Source organism: Orycteropus afer, unplaced genomic scaffold (assembly GCF_000298275.1).
Source record: "Orycteropus afer afer isolate SDZICR_OR568_19922 unplaced genomic scaffold, OryAfe1.0 scaffold00311, whole genome shotgun sequence".
Taxonomy (NCBI): domain Eukaryota; kingdom Metazoa; phylum Chordata; class Mammalia; order Tubulidentata; family Orycteropodidae; genus Orycteropus; species Orycteropus afer.
Window position 1 is genome coordinate 3,359,310 of NW_006921898.1, and position 25,142 is coordinate 3,384,451.

Sequence of the window (25,142 nt, forward strand, 5' to 3'; positions counted from 1 at the left end):
ATTATTGTAAAAAGTCAAGGAAAAATTTATGTATAGAAGGACACTTTCTCTATTGGTTACCAGGGGTGGGAGGGGAGCAGAGGGAACACTGCAAAAAAAAAAAAAAAAGCACTGACTCATGTCACTTTAGTTTTGTGTATTTCACTGTACATAAACTATATTTCAATAACATATATATATATATTTTAAAAAGAGCCATCAAACTACATACTTATGATTTGTATGTTTTTCCATATGTACATTCTATTTTGATAAAAAAATAATAGACTATCTTGTCACAGATTTAAAAAAAAAATACTCTCATCAATTTGATCCTTTCCTTTACAAATTCACTTTACAAAAGGCTATTTCTGTGACAAAGCAAAAAGACAGATGACCTATCTCTCTTCTAAATGTTATTATTATTATTTTATGAACTTCAGTTTACTGGCACAGCTTCATTAAGAGAACAGCTATGTCTGAGTTGGCTTAAGTCTCCTCTTAGTCTTTTTTCACGGGAGGTGGTATCATGCATCAGCCTTGCCTTGGAATTGGATGGAGCTCAATGTGAATCCTGACTCCACCAAGTAAGCCAGGCTATGAGGCCTTGCCCTGCTTCAGTCCACTCTAAAGTGAAGAGAATGAGATGCAAGTGAAGCCAAGTAGGTGGAAGGTCTGGCATAAAAACATCTGCTATAACCAGGATGTAACGTAGGGAAGAAGGCAGAAGCATCTCTGCCCATCTTTTACAAGTTAAACGCAGATGCTGAAATTTCACAGGTCTTTGTGACTGGTTCCTATGGATGGTGATGTTTTAACATCATCACAAACCAAAACACAAGTAGCCACAGTGAACTTTCCCCTGAACATGTATTCCAATAGCTTCAGGAACTGAATTTTGTTATAACTACTGTTTCTGTATGATTGGCATTCTGTTAAGCATTTGCATCTTTTGAAAGCTTAACTTTGGAAAAAATGAGACCTCATGCAGAGAATTTAAGATCATTTCAACTGGACAGAGAGAAGAATCGAGGAAAAAAGTGTCCTATGCCCTGAGCACTTGACTGTTAACCAGGAGGCTGGTGGTTCAAACCCACCAGCCACTCCTTGGAAGGAAGATGGGGCAATCTACTTCCGCAGTGATACTGCCTCAGCAACCCAAGAAGGGGTTGCTATGAGTTGGGTCCGACTCGACAGCACATAACAACATGACCTGAGCATGACACATTTCTAAGACTATATCCAAAACACCATTTACATCAGTTGGCAAATTCAGTGATGGTAGTAAAATCAACTACAAGTTAATAGCTTTTTCTATGTGTGTGTGAGAAAACAAATGTGTCCAGTCAAAGCCAACCCAGCCCAGTTTTGGACCAAAACCACTAAAAACCATTATCTAAAAGATTTTGGGTAGCAAATAAAAGACTTATGTGATAGTACAAGTCATAGATTGTAGTTTTATATTCAAGATGATTTCCTTAGGCAACAACACACAGTTATTTCCATGAGGAGATTTATATGAAAAATCTGTTCCTTGAAGGCTTCCAAAGCTTTCCCTATAGTTGTCTTAGCTTGCTTCTATGTGCTTTGGCCAGAGAATCTGCATTTCATTTCAAGAAGCAACAAGCTTTGGTTCTGCCTTGGCACCTGGTATATTAAACCATTCTTCCTATAGATTAACAAATCATAAAAAATCTTATAGGATAAGAACAACATAGTAAGCAGTTAGTACATACCTCTAACATATTGTCCTATAAAAAGAGGATTGTAGCACCACCCCCCTGGCCAAAAAAAAGTTGAATTAATGGTATATTTTAGGTTTTGTTGATGTTGGTAGTTAAGTCTAAAAGAATTATAAGCTTAATTTTCAAATTGGTTAAAATGTGAATAGAAGCCCATTTGAAAGAGCTTCTATGAGCTAATGATAGGACAACCTGAGCATCAAAAAGAACGTCTGCACTAAATGGAAACACATCAAATATGCAAAAATATATAAATTCACCCGTGGAGACTGGGGGATAACAACTCATTATTCAGGTAATTGATAAATACAGGGAAAGCGGCAGCATTTATTCAGTCTTTTCTGTATGGACTGATTTTTAGGATAGATGATTGATAAAGTTTTTTTTTTTTACCCAACAGGAGATTTTATTACGTAGGTAAAAGGGTGCCTGCACTGAGGAAGGACAGAGAAGAAGAGGAGGAGGAAGAAGAGGAGAAGAAGAAGAAGAGAAGAAGAAAGAAAGAAGAAGAAGGGAAGAAGAGAAGAAGAGAGAGGAAGAAGAGGAAGAGGAAGAGCAGGAAGAGGGTGGTCTTATATAGACCTGGGGTTAGGAGGTTGTACATCAGAGCTGGGGGAAGAGGTCTTAACCTATCAGAGGCTATGTTGCCTTTTAAAATTCGCGCCTTGCAGGAAGCTCAGTTTCGACTTCCTTTAACTGACTTATGACCTTGGGCGGGGCAGCAGGGAATAAGAAGAACCCGGAAGAGCCATGCAAGATGGCGTGGCATATGATGAAGTTTTTTCTTTTTCAAATTACTGCCAAAATATGTGAAAGGAAGAATAAATTTTGAAAAATCACCATTCTGCAATACCTAATGAAATAAGCGATCTAGACACCAGTTATTAATGGCAGGTAAAATCATGAGGTGACATCTGATGGGCAATTACGTAACGTAATACAACCAGAACTAATGAGCCACCTCAGTATCAGAAAAAAGGACAACCAACTTTACAAATACAAATGCCTGCCAACAAAAATGAACCAGAAACTGACGACATCCAGAACAAGCCTCTGGCTTATGGGAAACAAGGGAGGGGGGAGTTGGAGAGGAGGCCATGTGAAATGACATAATGCACCTAGAGTATACAATCAGGCAGAGCCAGTGAGGGGGATTTTGATCTATTCAAAACATAAATGGTATTTTAAAAAGGAAAGAAAAAGATGGGGGAACTATTGTGACACATTACAACAGACTGAAGAGATGTACTGACAAATGTAATGTGTGGATTTCATTTGAATATTCATTCAAACCAATCAAACATTCAAAGATATTTAACTGATGGTTAGGTTACATTAAAGAATAAGATGCTCGTCTATTAAGGATACATTTTGAAGTCTATCCCTTTCCCCAAAATGAGGATGGACAAGAGTGGCAAAAATGTCAATTCTGAACTCAGGTGATAGGTATATGGGGGATTAGACTGACTGACTCAAGCAAGGGATACTGTGGGAGGAAAACATGGCAGGCTTACATGGTGATGGCTAACATCAGAAGAGAGTTGACATTTTGCACAGTTGTAGTCAGAAAACACCCTCTGATGCTCTGTGCCTCAGGGACAACCACAAGCCTTACCCATGAGCAGAGCCGCCTTCTTACCTGGCTGGGGTGGATGAGGTGGTGGCATCTGGTGGTGCATCAGAGGATAAGGAGGGGGCTGCTGATGAGGCATCATGCTAGGGTGCCCAGCCGCTCCAAGTGGGGCCAGGCCAGGTCCTCCTGAGTGCTGGTGTGCCGCCTGAGGGTTCTGCCCGTGCTGCTGCTGTTCCATTTGCTGTCGGGCTCGTAATTCAGCATATTTCAGCTGTTCCATGTGGAAGTTCTGGCGTTCAGTAAGCAATTGCTGCCTCTGTTGTTCTAGCTATAAGAAACATATAGGAAAGAGAAATGATACTGGGATAGAGAATTGGATGATACAAAAAACTCCCTGATGTCTGAATTCCCTCTGAATTATCACAGCTAGATAGCCAAATTGTCTCCTGCAGTATTTACTATGAGAGAGAGGCATTATTTCTTTACTGTTCCCATTTGGACATCTGTTAACACGGTCAAGGTCTTCTCTATGTAGAATCTAAGGTTTGTCTTTCTTTGTAGCCTTTATCAGTAGGTCTTTTGCCTTCTGGGCCCACTCAGGACTTATGTAATCAATCCTCTGTCTAGTTGGCATTCCTGCAAATATTTAAGAATAGTTCCATGACCCCCATCTGCTCCCCAGGTTAAGCAAGCTTCTCTTGTCATATTTCAAGTTCCCTCAACCTTCCCAGGTGCTCTCTTCTGGCAGTGATCCTTTGGTTACCCTCTACTTTAGAATGTGACATTACAGTTATACCTTCTCAATGTACGATGTGGCCTCAGCTGCAAAGACATACACATTTCTCTGTGTGGAACTTTGGCAGTGTCACTGCAAACCTTAGCTTTCAAGTATCCAAAATTATATGGGGTGACCCACGCACAGAGTATTTGAGATACCTAAATAAAAATGTACGTAAATCTTGACTTGAAGAATATAAGCATTTTGGTATCAAAGATCATCTTTCTGGGATTAAAATTAAAAAATAAAGATAAATGAATTATCAAACATGGCAAGAAATTAGAAAACCATATACCTAACTACAGGAGCCCCTGAGTGGCACAAATGGTTAAGTGTTCCATTATCAGCCAAAAGGTAGGTGGTTTGGACTCACCCACAGGCACACTGAAAACAAGCCTGGTGATCTACTTCCCAAAGGTCACGGGCTTGAAAACCCTATGTAGTAGTTCTACTCTGCACACATGGGGTCACCATCAGTTGGAATTGACTTAATGGCTGAGAGAACGGAGCCCAATCTAAATGCTACCAACATTAATTTAATTTAATTCAGGGCTGAAGAAGAAAAATCAAACATGAAGGAAAATAAAAATCCAGATCTCTGGAAATAAACAGTATAAAGATCCTAAGGAAGATTAATAGAACTGTGTCTTTTCAATGATCTCTCCATCCCAGGATGTTCCACAGCGTGACTTGAGCCACTACAAAGCATTTTCTAGAGCTATACTGTCCAGTACAGCAGTAGTCTAAAGTGAGATGTGCTGTAAGTATAAAATATACACTGAATTTTGAATACTTCATAGAAAAAAAAACCCTCAATTTTTTAATAGTGATTAATGTAAAAATATTTTCTATATACTGGGTTAAATAAAACATTACAATGTCATCTGTTTAATTTCTTTAACTGTGGCTACTAAGAATTTGTAAATTATATATAATGGTTCACATTATACAGGACAGCACAATTCTAAGGCATATAATAGCAGATTTGGGAATAGCTAGTTCTATACACAAACACTATACAGGCATACCCCGTTTTACTGCACTTCGCAGGTATCAAATGGTACCAATTTTTCAACAGCATGTGCTCAGCTCACTGTGTGTCTGTCTCTGTGTCACACTGTAGTAATCCTTACAATATCTCAAACTACAGTATAATGTAAACATAACTTTTCTATGTAGCAGGAAACAAAAAAAAATTCACGTGATTTACTTTATGATGATTCTCACACTATTGTGGTGGTCTGGAACTGAACCTGCAACATCTCCAAGGTAGCACAGTGCTTAAATGCTCGGCTGCCAACTAAAAGACTGGTGGTTTGAACCTACTAGCCATTTTGCAGGAGAAAGATGTGGCAGTCTGCTTCTGTAAAGATCATAATCTTGGAAACCCTATGTTGTTGCTGTTGTTATGTGCCATCGAGTCAGACCGACACATAGCAACTCCTCCTTGGGTTTCCAAGGCAGTATCACTACGGAAGTAGATTGCCCCACCTTCCTTCTGAGGAGTGGCTGGTAGGTTTGAACCACCAGCCTTCTGGTTAGCAGTCAAGTGACTACGGCACTACACTACCAGAACTCCTTATGGGGCAGCTTTGTTCTGTTCTATAGGATCTCTATGAGTCAGAATTAGACTCAGTGGCAAAGTGTTCTTTTGGTTTAATCATTCTTTTAGGAAATTTAGGACTTCATGATAATTTGCTGAGGCTAGTACACCTAAGAGGCTGCCAGAAATGGATCTACGTATGTGCTTGCTGAGCCACCATTGGTCCAGACAGGTTGGCTGAAGTCCTGCAGTTATGTAAGAAACAAAAAATTTAGGTCAAGATTTCTTTATAAAGAAGCTGTTACCAGAGAGAAATTTCTTTGTCTCTGAAGGGAAACTTTGGTCTCTGCGTTATCTAGCTTAGTGCAGTTTGTTTTGTTTTTAAACTGAACTAGTGTTTCTTTTGGGGCTAACCTTGGATAGAAAAAGCAGAATCCATCGTTAAGAGGATGGGAAAACCAGTTGGGAAGAAAAAAGTTGCTAATTTTTCCTTGTCTACAGCATGAAATAACCTCAATTATCCAATTTACACCTAAACTTCATCAATTTAAAAAGGGAAAGTAATTAAAAGAATTAAAAAGTGATTAAATCACACACACACATGCACGTGTATGCACGCACCTGAAAGAGAGCCCACTTTAAGCCTAAAGCTCCAATGGGGGATCAGCAGGTCTTCTGAGGTGAGAGCGACACTGACACGGGAGGCAATAGGTTGGCCCAGGAGAGTAGGTCTCTGCTCCAGAGCAGATGAAGAACTTACAGCCCTGACCTGGCCTCATGATGCAAAGGCAATCAATCACCTCTCTTGTTCCAGACAACTTATTTTTAAAAAAATTTCAGTTACAAACAGCATTTACTTTTTGTAGAGTCAGAAAAATGCAAACTGGGAGTTTCTGAGGCAGATTTGGTAATACTGAGCAAATTTTAAATGCTCTTAACCACTGACCCAGTGATTCTACTTCTGGGAATCTGTCCTAGAAAAATGCAGAGTTTTGTCTGAAATACACTCTATTTCCTAGGATTATGGGTATAGTCCCAACAGCTAAAATGCAATGATGTAAATTACTAATGTAAATAGGTTGTTAATGTGTTAACTTTCCAAGGCTCCAATCTGGTTGTAGGGAACCCACTTCATACAAGGCTGTCTGTAGTCCTGTCCTGAAGTCATATCCCCCGCTGTATTCATTCCTGCCTTCCTCTCCCCCTGCACTGCTATGCTGTGTGTGTACAAAGCAACTGTATCCGAGCGGAACCTGAACACAACAGAGCACTCTTCTACACCAAGACACTAGATGCAGACACAGCTGCAAGTGCAGCTGAAGTCAACACAAAGCTCTTCTCCCAACTTCTATTTGCACAAAGAAGGGAGGAGGGGTGGGAAAGAGTAAGAATCAGTGGTGGCCACAGAAATCTATCTACACAGCCAAGGATTGAAATGTCAGCTGACACCTGAGTCTCTGACTAGGACAAGTTGGCTTGAAAACTGAAGAAAATGATCACATTTTTCTTTAAGTGTTCGCTAGAAATTCTTTTAAGGGGGGAGGAACGCAGGATTTGAATGCAGGTGTGGGTGTGAGAGAGAGAGAGAAAGGGAAAGAACGAGAGAGAGAGAAAGAGAAAGAGAGGGAGAGCGGGAGAGAGAGAGAGAGAGAAAGAGAGAGACACACACACACAGACTGAGTGCAGGCTCTTAAGTGTTCATGCCTTTCTCTTCATATTTCTTACAAATTAGATCAATTCCCCCTCCATTAGGAAGCTTTTTCCTTGATCATCTCTGGAGTCAATTCCTTATAATACTTGAAAATTATAAGTGACCTCATAATATTTATTTTCTTTATTTGTCAATTTCATCTATCCTCTCATCTCCATAAGGTCAGGGTACTGGGTTTCTGTTTGAATTTCCTACAATGTCTCATTTTTTTCTGAAGGTACACAGTATCTATACCTTGTCAGTGACATTTAGAGACTTCAGGGGCTATATATACTGATCTATTCTCAATATTTTAAAAACAAACAAACAACAACAAAAAACAAACAAACAAACAAAGGGAATGTCTTATGCAGAGCCCAGACACTCTAGTTCTTTCCAGTTGGTTCCGGTCCCAAACACAGTCCATGCCTGAAACCTGCCCTTTTGCCTACTATCTGCCGGGCACTGAAGGGTGGTTGGCCTGGAAGATTCACTAAGTTGTGGGCCCAGTTCTTGTTCAGCATCCCCACATGAACTGAATACTTTTTATTATGCTCTCTTCCTAACAGATGCTTTAACTGACTTAAATTGCACTTTATAATTAATATGAGCAGGCTGGAACAAGAGCTACTGAACTTTAATTGTACTGAACTCGTAACACCTATGAGAGATTTTAAAATGTCTTCTTTTTAATTTATTTTTATTGTGGTGAAAACATACACAATAAGACATTCGTCAATAAAATAACTTCCGCATTTATAGTTCAGGGACATTGACTCCATTTTTCATGTTATGCCACTATTATTGCTATTTTTTCCCCCAAAATACCCTACCACTTATTAGCATAAACTCAATGCCCTGTAACAAAAGCTTCCCCTTTCCCTCCTCCCTCTGGTAACCACTAATCATCTTTAGTTTCTACACACATACACACACGTTATGTCTTTATTCTTAATTACTAAATAAGACTCAAGAAAACATTTAGTTTTAAGTCATTAGAGAAAAAAAGAAAGTTAATATCCAATTCAAAGAAACAAAGATTTTTGCAATTTACTGCTATATAAGCACCACCAAATGTTTAACTCAAAAAAAGGTGTTCTAAAGCTACTGGTTACGGGGTAAAGATGAGCAAGAGTGTACACTATAGTGACTTGAGGCTGGGTGGTAGGCAGAAACGCTCTAGGCAGCAAGTTAGGAGGCTATGGTCCTAGGTGACCTGCTCACGTCCCAGACTCTCAGCTTTCTTGATTCACAGTAAAAGAATAATGACTGAGCATCTAGAGTTTTTGGGTTAAAATGAGATAAATAATAGCTTATTTTTTAATAATCATAAAGTGCAGATAAACACGTAAAGACCTGGCTCTGTCACTTAAGAACTGTGTGATCTGAGGTATGTAACTTACCTTCTCTGAGTTTCAGTCACCTCATCTGTAAAAAGGGCTAACAAATAAATGGCCAAATGTTACCACCCAGCATTAATGCTGGATTCTTGTCTAAGGAGAAGCAAAGGAATCAGTACTTTCTCTCTTATGGCTCCTTCATATAGTTTTTGGAAAATTAAAATAGAAAACCCATATGAAGTGCTTTAGCACAATGACTGGCAAAATAAATGTTTACAAAGCCAACAACAGTTTATAAATATTGGCTTATACATATTAGAAGGACTCACACTGACCCCCTCCTTGGGTTTCCAAGGTGGTATCATTACATAAGTAGATTGCGCGATCTTCCTTCTAAGGAGTGGCTGGTGGGTTTGAACTGCCAACTTTTTGGTTAGCAATCAAATGCCTTAGGCACTATGCTATGAGAGCTCCTTTACACATATGAAGAATTTAAAATATATTTATTGATTATCAGTATAGATAATTGACAATATATCAGTATTTACTGAACACCTATTATGTGTCAGACACTGTGCTGGGCACATGTTATAGTTTTCTCACTTAATCCTCAAAACAGCCTGGTGAAGCAATCATTGGTAGGAAAACAGTCATGACTTTCCTTGCACAAAGGGAAGGACAGAATGCTAATACTGGGATGGAAGAAAAAAGGTCTTATCTGTGGACAAAGTGAGTATGCGATGTTTCAAAGGATTTTTTGGTTGCTGTGACAGTCAACCACCAAGCTAGACTCTAACAATCTGGCTTTCTAGTATTTACACCTCCTCTCACTGAGCCCCTCAAGTGAACTAGGTTCCACCTGTGTGATCAACAGACTAAGGCAGAACTGATGACATGTGATTCATAAATTCAGGTAATAAAAGACATTTTGGCTTTCATCTTGGCTGCTCTCTTGTGTCCTTGCTCTTCTGAATCACACACTATGGGAGGCAAGAACCCATTTCTCATGAGTAGTGTTATGGAGAGGCCCAGGTGACAAGGAACTGAAGCCCCCTACCAACAGCCATGTGAGTGGGCTTGGAAGTAAGCTCTTCCAGACTCAGTTGACCTTTGAAAAGATTGGAACTTTGTGAAAGACCCTGAGCCAGAAGCACCCAGGCTAAGCTGATCTCAGAGTAGGGAAAAAGGCCTCTTTTCTGGTAGAGGAGCAGGATATACAAAGATGACAAAAAGAACAAGGCCATGACAGAAGTCTGCATATGGTCTGACATAGCTGGAGCCACGGATGATGGAGATCAGACTGGGATGGCCAGCAGCTCCTGGGGCAGGAGGGCCACTGAGGTGAGAGCTAGTACAGAAATAGAAGCTTAGTGACTGAACATGGGGAGTGGTGAGCAAGAGAGGTATGGTGAGCAAGAGAGGTATGGTGAGTGAGAAGACTCCTCACCAGGAATGGTAGGGGTGGGTAGAGGCTGAGTAGGAGAAGAATTACTGAAGCACAAGAGAGCAGCCTTTCCCTCTTCATGGGGTCAGTATGCTTAGGGAAGCAGCTGAGCTGATCTGGGGACACAATATAAAGGGTTATGGTGATAGTTACCAGCTGCTCAACATGGGGAATTTGTCAAAGGACTCTCTTGGACTCACAACTACTAACAGTTAACAAATACAAACAGATCCTTAAAATGATCACTATTTTAGGATGACTGAATCTTAAGATTCTACCATTTTGAGAAAAGAACTGTTGTTGTTGTTATGTGCCATCAAGTCGGCCACGACTCATAGCGACCTCTCCTTGGGTTTCCGAGGCAGTATCACTACGGAAGTAGATTGCCCAACTTCCTTCCAAGAAGTGGCTGGTGGGTTTGAACCGCCAGCCCTCTGGTTAGCAGTCAAAGAACTAGTATTTCTTAATCAGATTAAAAATTCAAAATAACCAGAGAGGGAAATCCCTGAATAAATATTCAACTGTAGCCCATTTTCCACCACTTGTCTGTCAGTTTGTCATACTGGGGTGGCTTGCATGCTGTTGTGATCCTGGAAGCTATCCCGCTGGTATTTCAAATACCAGCTGGGGTCACCCATGGTAGAGAGGTTTTCAGTGGATCTTCCAGAGTAAGACAGATTAAGATGATGTGGACGTCCACTTCTGAGAAAGCTGGCCACTGAAAATCTTATGAATAGTAATGACACACTGTCTGAAATAAGGCCAGAAGAGAAGCCCAAAAATAAGACTGCAGAAGACCTACCTTCTCAAAGTAGAGTCAATTTTAGAGACATGTATGAAGCAAAACTGTCAGGATCTTCATTTGCTGATGTGGCACAACATAAAACGAGAAGAAACAGCTGTAAACATCCATTAACAATTGGAATGAATAAAGTATGAATCTAGGAAAATAGAAGTTGTCAAAAATGAAAAGAAATGCATAAAGACTGATAGCATAGACATCAGTGAGCTGAAATGGACCAATATTGGTCATTATGAATTGGACTATCGTATGGTCTACTACATCAAGGACAACAAATTGAAGAGGAATGGGATCACACTCATCATCAAAAAGAGCATTTCAAGATCTATTCTGCAGTACAATGCTAGGATAGGATCAATGATAAGATACATGCCTATATGGAAGACTTGTTAATATGACTATTATTCAAACATATGCACCACCCACTAAAGCCAAAGATGAAGAAAATGAAGATTTTTACCAATTTTCTGCAGTCTGAAATCAACCAAACATGTAATCAAGAGGAATTGATAATTACTAGTAATTGGAATGCAAAAGTTGGAAAATAGGACCTTGGTGACAGAAATGACTCTGGAGATCGCATGATACAATTCTGCAGACCAACAACTATTTCACTGCAAATACCATTTCATAAGTGGACCATGCTGCATGGAATTATACAGGAATCAGATCAACTACATCTGTGAATAAAGGTGATGGAGCAGCTCAGTATAGCCAATGAGAACAAGGACAGGGACCAAATGTGGAATAAGACCATCAACTGCATATAAGCAGTTGAAGTATAAGATGAAGCTGAAGAAAATTAAAACAAGCCCATGAGCACCAAAATATGGCTGTAAGTACATTCCACCTGAATTTAAAGACTATCTGGAAAAAAAATATGACACATTGAAAACCAAAGACTGAAGACCAGACAAATTATGAGATGACAATAATGACATGATACATGAACAAAGCAAAAGGTCATTACAAAGACAAAAAAGGAAGAAAAGACCAAAATGGATGTCAGAAGAGACTCTGAAACCTTGCTCTTAAACAGAGAGTAGCTAAAGTAAATAGGAGAAATAATGAAGTACAAGAGCTGAAGAGAAGATTTCAAAGGGTGGCTTAAGAAGACAAAGTAAAGTATTATAATGAAATGTGAAAAGCCTTCAAGTTAGAAAATCAAAAGGGAAGAACACATTTGGCATTCCTCAAGTTGAAAACACTGCAAGCTCCAAGCTGCAATATTGAAGGATTCATGGGCAAAATATTGAATGAGCAGAAAGCATCAGAAGAAGATGGAAGGAATATAAAGAATCAATGTACCAAAAAGAATTGGTTGACATTTAACCATTTAAGGAGGGAGCATATGATCAAGAACCAATGATATTGAAGGAAGAAGTCTAAGCTGCACTGAAGGCACTGATGAAAAACAAGGTTCCAGGAATTGATGGAGTATCTATTGAGATGTTTCAACAAACAGATTTAATGGTGGAAGCACTCATCACTCATTTATGCGAGGAAATTTGGAAGAGAACAGCCAACCTGGCCAACTGACTGGAAGAGATCCATATCCCTGCCTACTCTAAAGAAAGGTGACCCAAGAGAATGTGAAAATTATTGAACGTTATCGTTAGTATCAAACACAAGTAAAATTTTGCAGAAAGTAATTCAAAACCGGTTGCAGCAATACAAGCCAGGGAACTGCCAGAAACTCAAAGCAGATTCAGAAGAGGGCATGGAATAAAGGATATCACTGTTGATGGCAGATGGACCTTGGCTGAAAGCCAAGAGTATCAGAAATACATTTACCTGTGTTTTATTGATTATGCAAATGCATTCAACTGTATGTAGGCTAACAAATGATGGAGAACACATTGCAAAGAACAGGAATTCCATTAACACTCAATCGTGCCCATAAGGAACGTGTACTCAGAGGCCATTGCTCAAACAGAACAAGGGGACACTGAATGGTACAAAATCAGGAAAGCTGTACATCAGGGTTATGTCCTTTCACCATACTTATTCAATCTATATGATAAGCAAATAACCTGAGAAGCTGGACTGTATGAATAAAAACATGGCATCAGGATTGCAGGCAGACTCATTTACTGGCAACATTCAGATGACAATCTTGCTTGCTCAAAGTGAAGAAGACTTAACGCATTTACTGATGAAGATCAGAGACTGTGGTCTTCAATATGGATTATACTTCAGTATAAAGAAAACCAAAGTCTTCACAACCAGACCAAAAAGCACAATCATGAAAAATGGAGAAAAGATTGAAGTTGTCAAGGATTTCATTTTACCTGGATCCATAATCACTAATTATGAAAGCAGCAATCAAGAAATCAAATGTATTTGGGCACATCTGCTACAAGAGACCTCTTTAAAAATGTTAAAGAACAAAGATGTAAATTTGACAATTAAGATGCTCTTTAGAAGTGAGAATCTTCAGACTTTGTCTTTCATACTTTCATCATGTCATTGAAAGGGACCAGTCCTTGGCCAAGGATATCATGGTTGGTAGAGGGTCTGTGAAACCTCAATGAGACGGATGGACACAGTGGCTTCAACAATGGGCTCAAGCACAGCAACGATTGTGAGGAGGGTATAGGACTGGGCAAAGTTTTCTTCTGTTGTACAGAGTCACTATGAGCTGGAATCGTCTCCATGGCAACTAACAGACCAGACAGACAGAAAGGCCCTAAATCACCAGTTCCTTGGCTAGTCAACCCATTTCTAAAAGAAAATCACCAAATAGCTTTTTTTTTTATTTGTCTTAAAAATCTCTTGAGATAACCCAATGTTCTATCACTTCCAAATTTTTCTTACTTTTTGCTGCTCACTTCCTCATTTTGGGCCTTTTTAATAATTGCCTCAGACTTGTTTCAGTGACAATGTTTTGTAAAAAGTTTCTGCCCTATAGAATGTTGCTTAGAAGCTCAGGATAAGCCTGGCTCCACTCATTCTTAAATATATAAGGAGGGAAGAGAAGAGTCAAGAGAGCCAAGGATTGGACCTGGAGAGGGATAAAGAGTGATCATACAAAATGAGGCTCCTAACTCAAGGTGAGATTATGAACTACTTTTCTGTATTTATATTGTAGAAGAAAAGAAATCAAGAAAATTCCTGAACTCGATACTAGATCAACACATGGATTCTACTTTGTTGGAAATAAGTAGCCAAAGGAGTAAGTCTTATTAGGTGCAAACAACTTTTGTAGAGGGACAAATGTGATGGTACCATGTATGCAGAAACCCAAGAGGTTTAAGAAGCTGAGGTTTAAATAATTAGTTTCAAAAAACAAATAGAGTCCCTTTTATTTATCATTATTAGCTGATAATCCTTTTGAAAAGGCAAAGCAAATACAGTAGATAGTTAAAGAGATAGTTATAGTTCAAATAGTTAGAGTAGGCTACCACTAATTTTATCTAATTTGACTGCTAACCAGAAGGCTGGAGGTTCAAACCCACCAGCAACTCCTTAGAAGGAAGACTGGGCAATCTACTTCCGTAGTTATACCGCCTCAGAAATCCAATGAGGGGTCGCTATGAGTTGGATCTGACTCGACGGCAGTGAGTTTGGTTGGTTTGTTATTTTAGAAAAGACAGTCAGGGTTCTACTGTGAAAAGGCCAGTATGGACTTCCTCTTACTTACAGCTTCTTTCTCTCTGTCCATGATTGTTTCCAGTTCTTCAAAATGTCGAAGTTTGATCTCTAATTTCTTCATTTGTGTCTCAACCAGGAGCGCTACTAGGGACTTAATCTTTCTCTCTTCCACTGCAGCCAGGTGCTAAAAGCAAAATCATTCAAATTATTTAGGTAAACATTTGCTTAAAAAAAAACAGTTAAGAAAATGTTGAAGCTGATATTCAGACTGGGGATTAAGAATGGTTCCCTAGAAGCTCCTTTTGTATGTTTCTATCATATATTTATTTCAATTTAAAATGAAAACTGCCACTAAATTTCTGGTACTTACCGAGTATAAAAACTATCCTTTTAACCAACTTAAAAGAACTCTTCCTATGGTAAACTCCTCAATTCAGAAAGCCCATCAAAGAGGGAAAGTTGAAACAGGGCCCTCACGGGCCAGATGACAGGGGTGATCTAGGGGAATCCTCTTTCTTATGCCCCACCTCCTCACCCCCATGGCTATGTATTTTCTAGAGGCAGGCAGGCAGCAATAAAAAGTAAGATGCAAAGCCTCTGTCTTCTTTAGGGTGAGTGAACAGTATGTGTCAACGAGGGGTGGAACAATATTCCTTCTTTAGTTCGAGGGCAAGGTAATCTGGTGGTGCAGTGAATAAAGTATTTGGCTAACAAAATGGTCAGTACTCTGAACCCACAAGCTGCTCCACAGGAGAAAGATGAAGCAGTTTGCTTCAGTAAAGATTTACAGCCTTGACAACCCTATGGGGGCAGTTCTACTCCAACCTATAGGGTTACTATGAGTTGGAAACAACTTGATAGCGGTAGGTATGCAGTTTGAGGGTAGTGTTCAGAGCGGGAAAAACTAATACAGTAGAAGACAGGAAGTTACTCTAGAACAATGTGCCACTCCTTTGTTACAGAAACAATGAGACCTACTTGAGTTTCCTGTCAACTCAACTGTAGCACACAGAAGATGATACACCACCCAGAAAGGATGAACATTTCACCTGGCCAAAGCCCTGCAAAGGGCCAATTCAAACTTCTCTACACCATTTAAGGGCTTCCCCAACACACCCCCAAACCACTTTGCCTTCACTTTTATTATACCAGCTAAATTTATGTGCTTCTACATAAGGTTTTGAGAAATAGCAAGAAGTGATTGTCTTATTGATTTCTGTGTTTCCTACACAACCTAGAAGGAGCTGACATGCAGTAGGAGTTTAATAGAGGCTTTTGGAAGCTAAATTGGTAGTCATAACATTTAATGAGAGCTTTGTATCTCACCCTTTTATAGCTGAAGAACAGAAATGTAGTATCATAGCTATGGAGACCCATCTGCAGGAAGATTCAAAAATGTAAGCCAAAGGTGAGGATGTGAAAATGAATCTACTGTTGTTAATAATCACGTTTTCCTCCCCTAAACTGCACTGAGCTACAGAAATGCCAAAATTAACAAAAATTAATACAAAGAAAGGAAATGTAATCACAATATACTATAAGGATTTACAAAATCAAAATGATAAAAATACTGATTATTAAATTAAGTAAAAATAAGAATATAACCATTCTGGAAGACTGAGGAAGGAAGGTAGCGACAGTGCTTATGAAATACTAACACTCACCCTTCAATTAGGTTAGCAATATGGTCTAAAATTGAAAAATCAAGAAACAGCAAAAAACTGTTACTTACAATAATCAAAGTATTGTCCAACAAGAACTAAAAGTTAAAAAAACAGGTTGGGATCTGGGGATACAGAAGAGTGGAAAGGGATAGAGTAGGTACCAGCAGCATTTAAAAAATATACCTCCCAGATATTTTCATTTTAAATAGGAATTTTTATTTGATAAAAAATCAAAGGAAACCAACATGGAATGCAAAGGGAACTTTTTGGGGAGGGAGTTCCAGGTCCCTCAAGACCATGTATGAAAGGCAGCAGGAATTAGACATAAGTAAAAGGGATAGGCCTGAAAGGAGACCTTATGAGCAGATGGATGAGAAAACAAGGAAAAAAGAAATGAAAGAGAGGAAATAGAACAGGAGAAGGAAGGGAAGAAGGAGAAAGAGTGATGGAGAAGAAAAATCTATTGCAGTAGTCCGAGTAAAAAATGACGGTAGCTTGGGTTCAAGTGCAGGTATATTCACATAATCATATATTCACAAAAAAAAAAGCTTGCAAAGCAACATGCCACCATGATGAGAGTGATTTCAGGACATGATGGTAACACTGATCACTATGATAAAGCAAATCAAATAAACAAACAAAACTCTACTACTGTCAAGTTGATTAAGATGCATAGTGATTCTACAGGACAGAGTAGAAATGCCCCACAGCATTTCCAAATCTTTATGAAAGCAGATTGCTTCATCTTTCACCTGTGGAGCAGCTGGTGGGTTTGAACTGACTACCTTTTTTGGCAATAGCCAAATGCTTTTAACCACTGCACCACCAGTGCACCCCTGGTAACTATGGTAAGAAAAATTATTAATAATTCTTATCTGTTACAAATAAGTTCTAAAGTATTTATGGATAAAATAGTATCTGAGATTTGTTTTACAACATTCCAGCAACACCCCTTTCAGGCTAAAAGCATGTAAGAGAAGAATGCAACAAAAATAATAACCAAAGCTGGATGATGGCCACACAGAGCTTTGTTACTTTGTTTACCTTTGTACACACTGCAATTTCATAATAACGTTTTAAAAGGGGATTTTTTTTCAACAAATGGTACTGGGACAACTGGACAATATCCGTATGCAAAAGAATGAATTTGGACCCTTTATGTTATACCACATATAAAAATAAACTCAGTAGATCACAGACCTCAATGTAAGAACTAACATTAAAATTCTTAGGGAGAAAAATAGGAATAAATCTAAGTCACTGAGTTAAACAATGATTTCTTAGATACAACATCAAAGCACAAGTGATAAAAAAGAAGACTGAAGATTAATCAGTTGGACTTCATAAAAATTAGAAAATGTTTGGACTTCAAAGGATACCATCAAGGAAGTGAAAAGACAACCAATAAATTTTAAGAATATATTTGTAAACCATGGATCTGAAGAGGGATGTATCCTGCACATATAAACAACCCTTACAACTTATGCCCAGAACTAAAGTGATAGATACTATTGGCTACCTGAAGTCAAAGAAAAACATTCAGCTGTAAAACTGGACTATTTTCTTTTTAATGAATAATCAGTCATCCTTAAAGCCTGGAAATGAACTCACTCTCATGGTTCACCTTTTAGCCAAGCAATGGACAGGCCTGTAAGGTGCACAATGATATTAAAGGGGTATTGACTCTTTAGAACAACTGGCTACATAAGATCAGAAGAGCAGCTTTTGCCCAGGGATAAAGCTCAGAAGGCAGGAAAGGATAGGAAAGAAGGATGGATGGAAACAGTAACCACAGGGAGGAAGTGGGAAGAGTGCTGTTACACTGTGGGGATCACAATTAATGTCACTAATCAAAATGAATTACTGAATGGAAAACCAATTTCCCCTGCAAACTTTTACTCAAACCTCAATGAAAAGCTTTTTTTAACAAAGGAAGGAGACTTAAGAGGCAGAATCAAAAGCCCAGAGGTGCCAAGTCAACAGCCATGGGAATGAATGATTCCCAAGTAGCAGGTTTTGGGCCCTGATCATGAAATTGGAAACGCTAGATTTCAGGATTGCTATGTACTAGTGAGTCCTTTGTGCCTCCCATTTCTCCCTTCTTAAATGGAAGTAGAGTTATCCTTTTATGTCTCACCACTGTTGTTAGTACACAAACTTTTCAGACTGAGAAGATCAACATGAAAGAAGCTGCACCTGAGTAACTACTCCTGAGGATCTTCATCTCTGCCTTAGAAGGTAAGATCCCAGACCTCCAGCCTGAGCTTGATGACATGAGATAGGACTCTGGTGATCTTGGGAAAGAATGTTTATTTTGCATGTAGGAGATAATGCAAGTAATTTGTGGCCAGAATGTAGACTGTGGTGAGATAAGTGTTCCTTCCATCTAGAGGTATGGTGTCTCCTTATCTCAAATTTGAATAGAACCTGTGATTACTCTGACTAGGAATATGGCTGAAGTTATTCTGCATCAGTTTTAGGGCCCAGGTCTTAGGAGACTGGCAGCATTTCCTTCTTGCTACTGTTTGGACACTTTTCTCGTTAAGTCCTAACCTACCATGAAAGGAGTCCACGTACTGTGAGAAGATCACTTTATTACGAATTAGGCCAAGCTAACTTCTTGGAGAGGCTATGAGGAAACAGTAATGTCAGCCAGCTCCCAGCTAGTCTAGCATAGGAATCGAGTATGTACTAAAGTTGTCTGAGATCCCAGCTGTGAGAATATTGAGTGATCCTAGTATATGCCACATGGAGAATTTTTTCAGTTGAGCCTGTACAAGTTCCTCACTGACAAAATCATGATATAAAGTGACTGTAGATTTAGGTCACTGAATTTTGGGGTAATTAGTTATATAGCAATGGATAACTAGAATAGCAACACAGCCAATCCTTAAGCTATGGCTTCTTGAAAGGTCTGGCAGTGATGATGACCATGACCTTCCAGCAAAGGCAGAGCCCCAAATTTTCACATATGGTTTTATAAAACCCAAGAAGAATGAGGAGGTCAGGAAGTGCGTATCAGAAGGTTTATGGAATATGGAAGAAACAACTTGGAAAAAAAAAAACTAAAAACAGTAAGAAAATAACAACTTGGTTGGAACAGAGTTGAGGTGAATGTTACATAACAAAGCATGCATTCTAACTATAAAAAAGTAGTGGTTTCTGTGGGAAATTGCAGTAAAGGTCATGAGACAAAGTGTACATCAACTGCTGTACAGAAAATGAATTTGCTCTGTAAACTGTCACCCAAATCACAATAAAAATTAATAATAAAAAAAGCGCAGTGGTTTCTAAGTAATCACGTAAGAATAAATGTAAATAGAGCTAACTATAGGCTAAATGACCAAACAGACCATTTTTTCCTTTTGTGTGCTGCTCTCTACAGTATTATCAAGTAAAAGAATACGGTATCGATGATCAATGTTTAGTGAAAATTAATTTCAACCAACAATTTACCTGTTAGAGTTTGTGATTAAAATGTATAATGAGAATCTCCCCATCTCACGAAGGAATGAGAGGCATAAGGGAGCAAGTTAGGAAATATTTTTTAGTGTTCTCATTATTGTCTCAGAACAAACAACTAGTTACCATGAATACAAATCTATTTCACTCGTTACCAGGTATGTGGTGGGTAGGAGGGTAATCTGAAGAAAATGTGTGTGGTCTTAAAACATGATCTCTGTTTTCTTGAAAGAACGGAATCCTACTGGTGCTGAAAAAAGAGAACATGTTCTAGCTTCTAGTTTATTCCAGCAGTAGTTTTGAATCATTCCTTCCCTCTAAACTTAAAATGACCAGACAGAAGGGATCCAGAGCACTCAGCCAATGATGCTCCTGCTTATATCCACAGAGCACCCTTTGCTAGTAGGTGCAATGAAAAAATAGAAGTGCTTCTAAAGACCTCTTCAAATGGCAGGGATGGGGAGAAGCCAGGAAGCATACTACCCCACTAGTTTAGAAGCTAGAGCTAGAACCTCTAATTACCACTCCATGTCAGAGTGTGACAAACAATGTAAATGTATCAAGGAAAACTTTTAATAACAAAGCCACTAACAGATACAGAAGAACAAAAAGAGAGTAATAGAAAACTTGGATGGGCTCGGTAAGTTATACTAATTATAGTAATTAAAGTGAATTCTTTACCCCATAATTACTATGTTGTTGTTATGTGCCGTGGAGTTGGACCCGACTCATAGCGACCCCTCCTTGGGTTTCTGAGGCAGCATCACTACGGAAGTAAATTGCCTCATCTTCCTTCCAAGGAGTGGCTGGTGGGTCACAATTACTGTGTGGCACAAAAATGATTATGTGTGCTGTGAAATGTGTCACATCCAGCTATTAAGTGGCATTTTACCATCTCACTCAATGGTTCATGTGTGCCAAGTCATATATCATGAGCATGTGATCAATTTCATAAATAAGAGGGTAACAAAGGTGTTCTGAGAATGAAGCTCTAAGCTCCCAGTTAAAATAATAAGAGTGAATGATGATGAGGGAGTGAAAATTCAGTGACCTGGAAAAAATGTTGATTGGACTCTCTTCTAAACTTTGTATGGCATATCTAAGGGACAAGCCAATTGGTCCATAAAAGGAGAAGGCTCTCTGTGAGGAAGGAGTGTTAACTGTTATTGAAAGGTGATCAGTAGTATACAGTATGCATACTTTTGTGCCCAAAGTTGCAAATATTAACAACTCTGAGGCCAGGGAAAATATTATGACACAATTGTGACACTTTTTTAGGTGATTTACCATTTAGGGAGCTCTGGTGTCACAGTGCCTAAGGCATTTGACTGCTAGCCAGAAAGCTGGTAGTTCAAACCCACCAAATGCCCTCAGAAGGAAGATGGGGCATCTACTTCTGTAGAGATACCTCCTTGGAAACCCAAGGAGGGGTTGCTATGAGTCGCAAGTGACTCAGGCAGTGTTTTGTTTTTTTTACAATTTTAGTTCTTTCTCAGGCAAAATATAATGACACACAGCACAGTAATACAAAGAAGTAAGATACTGAGAAGGAAGAGTTAAGAGCATCGCTGAGAGTGGACAGTGTCCCAAAAGCCTACCTGCAGATTAGAGAATGGGTCCAGAAAGTACAGGTAAATACTGAGGCTTGAGGACTAAAAAGGGCCCTTATTGCAAAAAATAGAAATAATGATAAAATCCTGAAATCCAAATTAAAGAGTTTGGAATTTTAGCCTGGCAGAGAAAGAAGTTATCAAAGAAAGTGATAAACATTTTTAAAGACTGCCATATATACTGTATGATTCCATTCATATGAAGTCATAAATAGGAAAAACTAATCCATGGTGTTAGAAGAAAGGCTAATTATTCCCTTAGGAGCAGGCACAGTATGTAGAAGGGAATGTGGGCAAGTTTCTGGGGAGCTGGTAACATTATGTTTACTGATATGGCTGCAGTTTATACAGATACGTTCAGTTTCTGAAAAATTAACTGAGTTACAGACTTGTTTACTTATTTAAATATAAATTATGTGTCCATAATTTTTTTTTTAATTGTGATTTGGGTGAAGATTTACAGAACAAATTCATTTTCCATACAGCAGTTCACATACACTCTGTCTCATGACATTAACCACAGTTTACCACAATGCAACAGTTCCCCCCCACCCTCCTCCCCATAGTTCTCTTCCCAGAGTCCATGCCTCCATCCCTCCGTGCACTCCTGCCCCCTGAGCTGTCTGCCTGTGCATAAGCAGCCCTTCTTTCTCCCTTAATTGTTCTCTCCAAGGAGTGTATCTACCTGAGGTAAATGTTCAATTCATAGGCCTGTCTTTTGTTTGGCTTGAAACCACAGGTGTGGGTTCAATTCCAGACCTGAAGGGCAGTTAGGGGCCATAGTCTCAGTGGTTCCACCAGGCTCTATTGGACCAGCAAACCTGGTCCCCACCCCCTCATTTTCCTCCAAATGATTTTGAGTTTTGTTCCACATTGTTTTCCCTCTCTATCAAGGATCTCCTACATAGATCCCCTTACAAGTGGATGACCGTGGTAGCTGGGCATCATGTAGTACTTCTGGTCTCATAGTCGTGTAGGCTGCAGATCAGATGGTGTACCAGTCGCTAGGACTAATTGTTTCCATGAATTTTGGTTTTCTTCATTCTTCTCTGCTCTAGATGAGGAGAGACCCATCATTGCATCTAGATGGCAGTTTGCTAGATTTAATATCCCAGTTGCTACTCACCAAAGTAGGAGGTAGAACAATGTTTTGTATAGTATGTTATGCCAATTGAGCTTGATGTCCCCTGCAACTATGGTCCCTCTGGGTATATGGATGTGACCACAACCTTGCCCCTTGTCAGCTCTACTATATACCTGGGAATTCTGATCATTCACATAAACTTATAGGACCATTGTCTACCAACCCTATACATGGTCTTGGATACACTCCCCATTTCATAGACATACCTAATAGTTCAGCCTATCCTCCCATCTATCCACCCATATACCCATGTTTGCCTTCACTGAAAATGCAGTACTATATGTGCAAAAGTGTTCATATTTGTTGTCTGTACCTCCCATGTACCTCTCTATGTCTTTCTCATCCTCAATGGTGCCATATTGGTCATTCACATTTGGTACATTACCCTTGTCTTCACCCAAATCAATACTTATCTCTATCTATCTAACAGCGTTCCCTCCCCTCCCCTCCCAACCCTGGTAACCAACAAAGAAAATTTCCTTCTATAGATAAACCTTTTTTTAACTTTTACAGTAACAGAGTAATATAATATTTGTCCTTTTGTGATTGATTTATTTCACTCAGCAAAATGTCCTCCAAGTTCATCCATGTTATGCGGTGTTTTGCAGATTCTACGTTATTCTTTAGCGTTGTACAGTATTCCATTGTGTATATGTACCACAGTTTGGTTATTGATGCCTCAGCTGATGGACACCTAGGTTGTTTCCATCTTTTGGCTATTGTAAAGAGTGCTGCGATGAACATGGGTGTGCATATATCCATTCTTGTCATGGCTCTCACTTCTTTAGGGTCTATATCTAGTAACAGAATGGCTGGGTGAAATGGTATTTCTATTTCTAATTTTGAAGGAATTGCCACACTGCTTTCCACAATGGTTGTACCATTTTATAGTCCCACCAGCAGTGTATGAGGGTCCCAATCTCTCCACAACCTCATCAGCATTTGTTATTTTCTGTCTTGTTGAACTTTGCTATTAGTGCTGGAGCAAGATGGTATCTCATTGTTGTTCTGATTTGCATCTCTTTAATAGCTAATGATAGTGAGCATTTTTTCATGTTTGTTGGCCGCTTGAATATCCTCCTTGGTGAAGTGTCTATTCATGTCTTCTGCCCATTTCTTAATTGGATTGTTTGTCTTTTTGTTATTGAGGTGTTGGAGTTTTCTATAAATTCTAGAGATAAGTCCCTTGTCAGATATGTCATTACCAAGTATTTTTTCTCTATCTGTAGGTTCTCTCTTGACTCTTTTGGAGAAGTCTTTGGAAACACATAAAAATTTAATTTTTAGAAGGTCCCAATCATCTGGTTTCTCTTCTGCTGTTTGTGCATTTTGAGTTATGCTTGATAGTTTATTTATGACATATATTAGGGCCCTTAAATTTGCCCCTAGATTTTCCTTGAGGAACTCCATAGTTTTAGGTTTCACATTTAAGTCTTTGATCCATCTGGAGTTCGTTTTTGTGTGTGGTGTGATGTACAGATATTGTTTCATTTTTCTGCAAACGGATCTCCAGTTCTGCCAGCACCATTTATTAAACAAACATTCTCTTCCCTTTAATGGATTTTGGCCCTTTGTCAAAGATCAGCTGACCATAGGATGATGGATCTATTTCTGGGTTCTCTATTCTATTCCACTGGTCTATGTATCTGTCATTAAACCAATACCAGGCAGTTTTGACTACTGTGGCTGTATAGTAGGTTTTGAGATCCGGCAATGTGAGACCTCCTACTTTGTTTTTCTTCTTCAGTAGTGCTTTGCTTATCCGAGGTCTCTTTCTTTTCCATATAAAGTTAGTGACTGGTTTTTCCATATCCCTAAAGAATGTTGATGAGATCTGGATTGGGATTATGTCCATAAAAAATAAACAAAAAAGATTACTCTGGCTGCAGGATAAGAGAATGGGATGAAGGAGACACATCAATGATGACGGTAGGTTGACCTAAGGGAATAGTAATGAGGCTGGACATCAGCAGACGAACTAAAACACCATGAAGGATTTATAGCAGGTGAACAGCTATGGAAAATGAAAGAGTAAGAGATGAGGAGGACCTCAGGGTACAGATTTGAAGACAGAGTAGATGTCTATGCAATGCCCTAAGAGAGGGCACAGAGGAGTGAAGCCCTTGTGGCGACTAGCTCCTCATAAAATGAGAGAAGATGTCTAAGAAAATCTTAAGGTCTTTAAGACCCCCTGACGATAGCAATAATAAGGAAATAAAAGCTTGGACAGCACAGAGCCTAGGAGATATACCAACAACGCAACCTGGCAAAAGACAGAGAGGCTCAAAATGATCAGAGAAATGTGAAGCGGGAGTCAAATTGGTGTCTACAACAGACTCACTTAAGCAGAGAGCATCTAAAAACACCTAGAGGTGGGGGTTCATAGGGAAGTGTGAATACCTAAAATTGAACTAAGGATCCATGGAGATCAGAAGAAAGAGCCTAGCAAGTATAAACACGTAAAACTGCGAGCTACTGTAATATTAACAATCAGTTTGAATACGTGTTTTGGGATTACTACACGCACTGATTCCACTAAGGCAGCCTTTAAATAGCTACCCTAGCTCTCACCCCTACAACTTTTGTAGCTGTATCAGATGGATAAACATTCAAAATAGTGGTCTTGTGATCTGCACTGTGTTATGAATAGGTCTGTTACAAATCATGCTTGGGGAAGCAGTTCACAGTAGTGATGGTGCAAGGCAAATAAGGACCAGGAAAGAGCATGTTGATTAGCTGATCAACAACAGAAGTTTTAAAGGCACCAACTCAAGACA

At 39.1% G+C, this 25,142-nt stretch overlaps 1 protein-coding gene across 1 annotated transcript in view; it reads right to left on the reverse strand.

The window, feature by feature from the left end:
* The window catches only part of SMARCC1 (SWI/SNF related, matrix associated, actin dependent regulator of chromatin subfamily c member 1), a 200,353-nt gene that overhangs the window by 16,969 nt on the left and 158,242 nt on the right, over positions 1 to 25,142 (reverse strand). Inside the window, exons 26-27 of the mRNA XM_007951765.2 lie at positions 14,535 to 14,669; positions 3,361 to 3,622 (exon numbers count right to left, since the gene is read on the reverse strand). Of these exons, the coding sequence (XP_007949956.2) occupies positions 3,361 to 3,622; positions 14,535 to 14,669 (397 nt within the window). The remainder of the gene's footprint in view (positions 1 to 3,360; positions 3,623 to 14,534; positions 14,670 to 25,142) is intronic.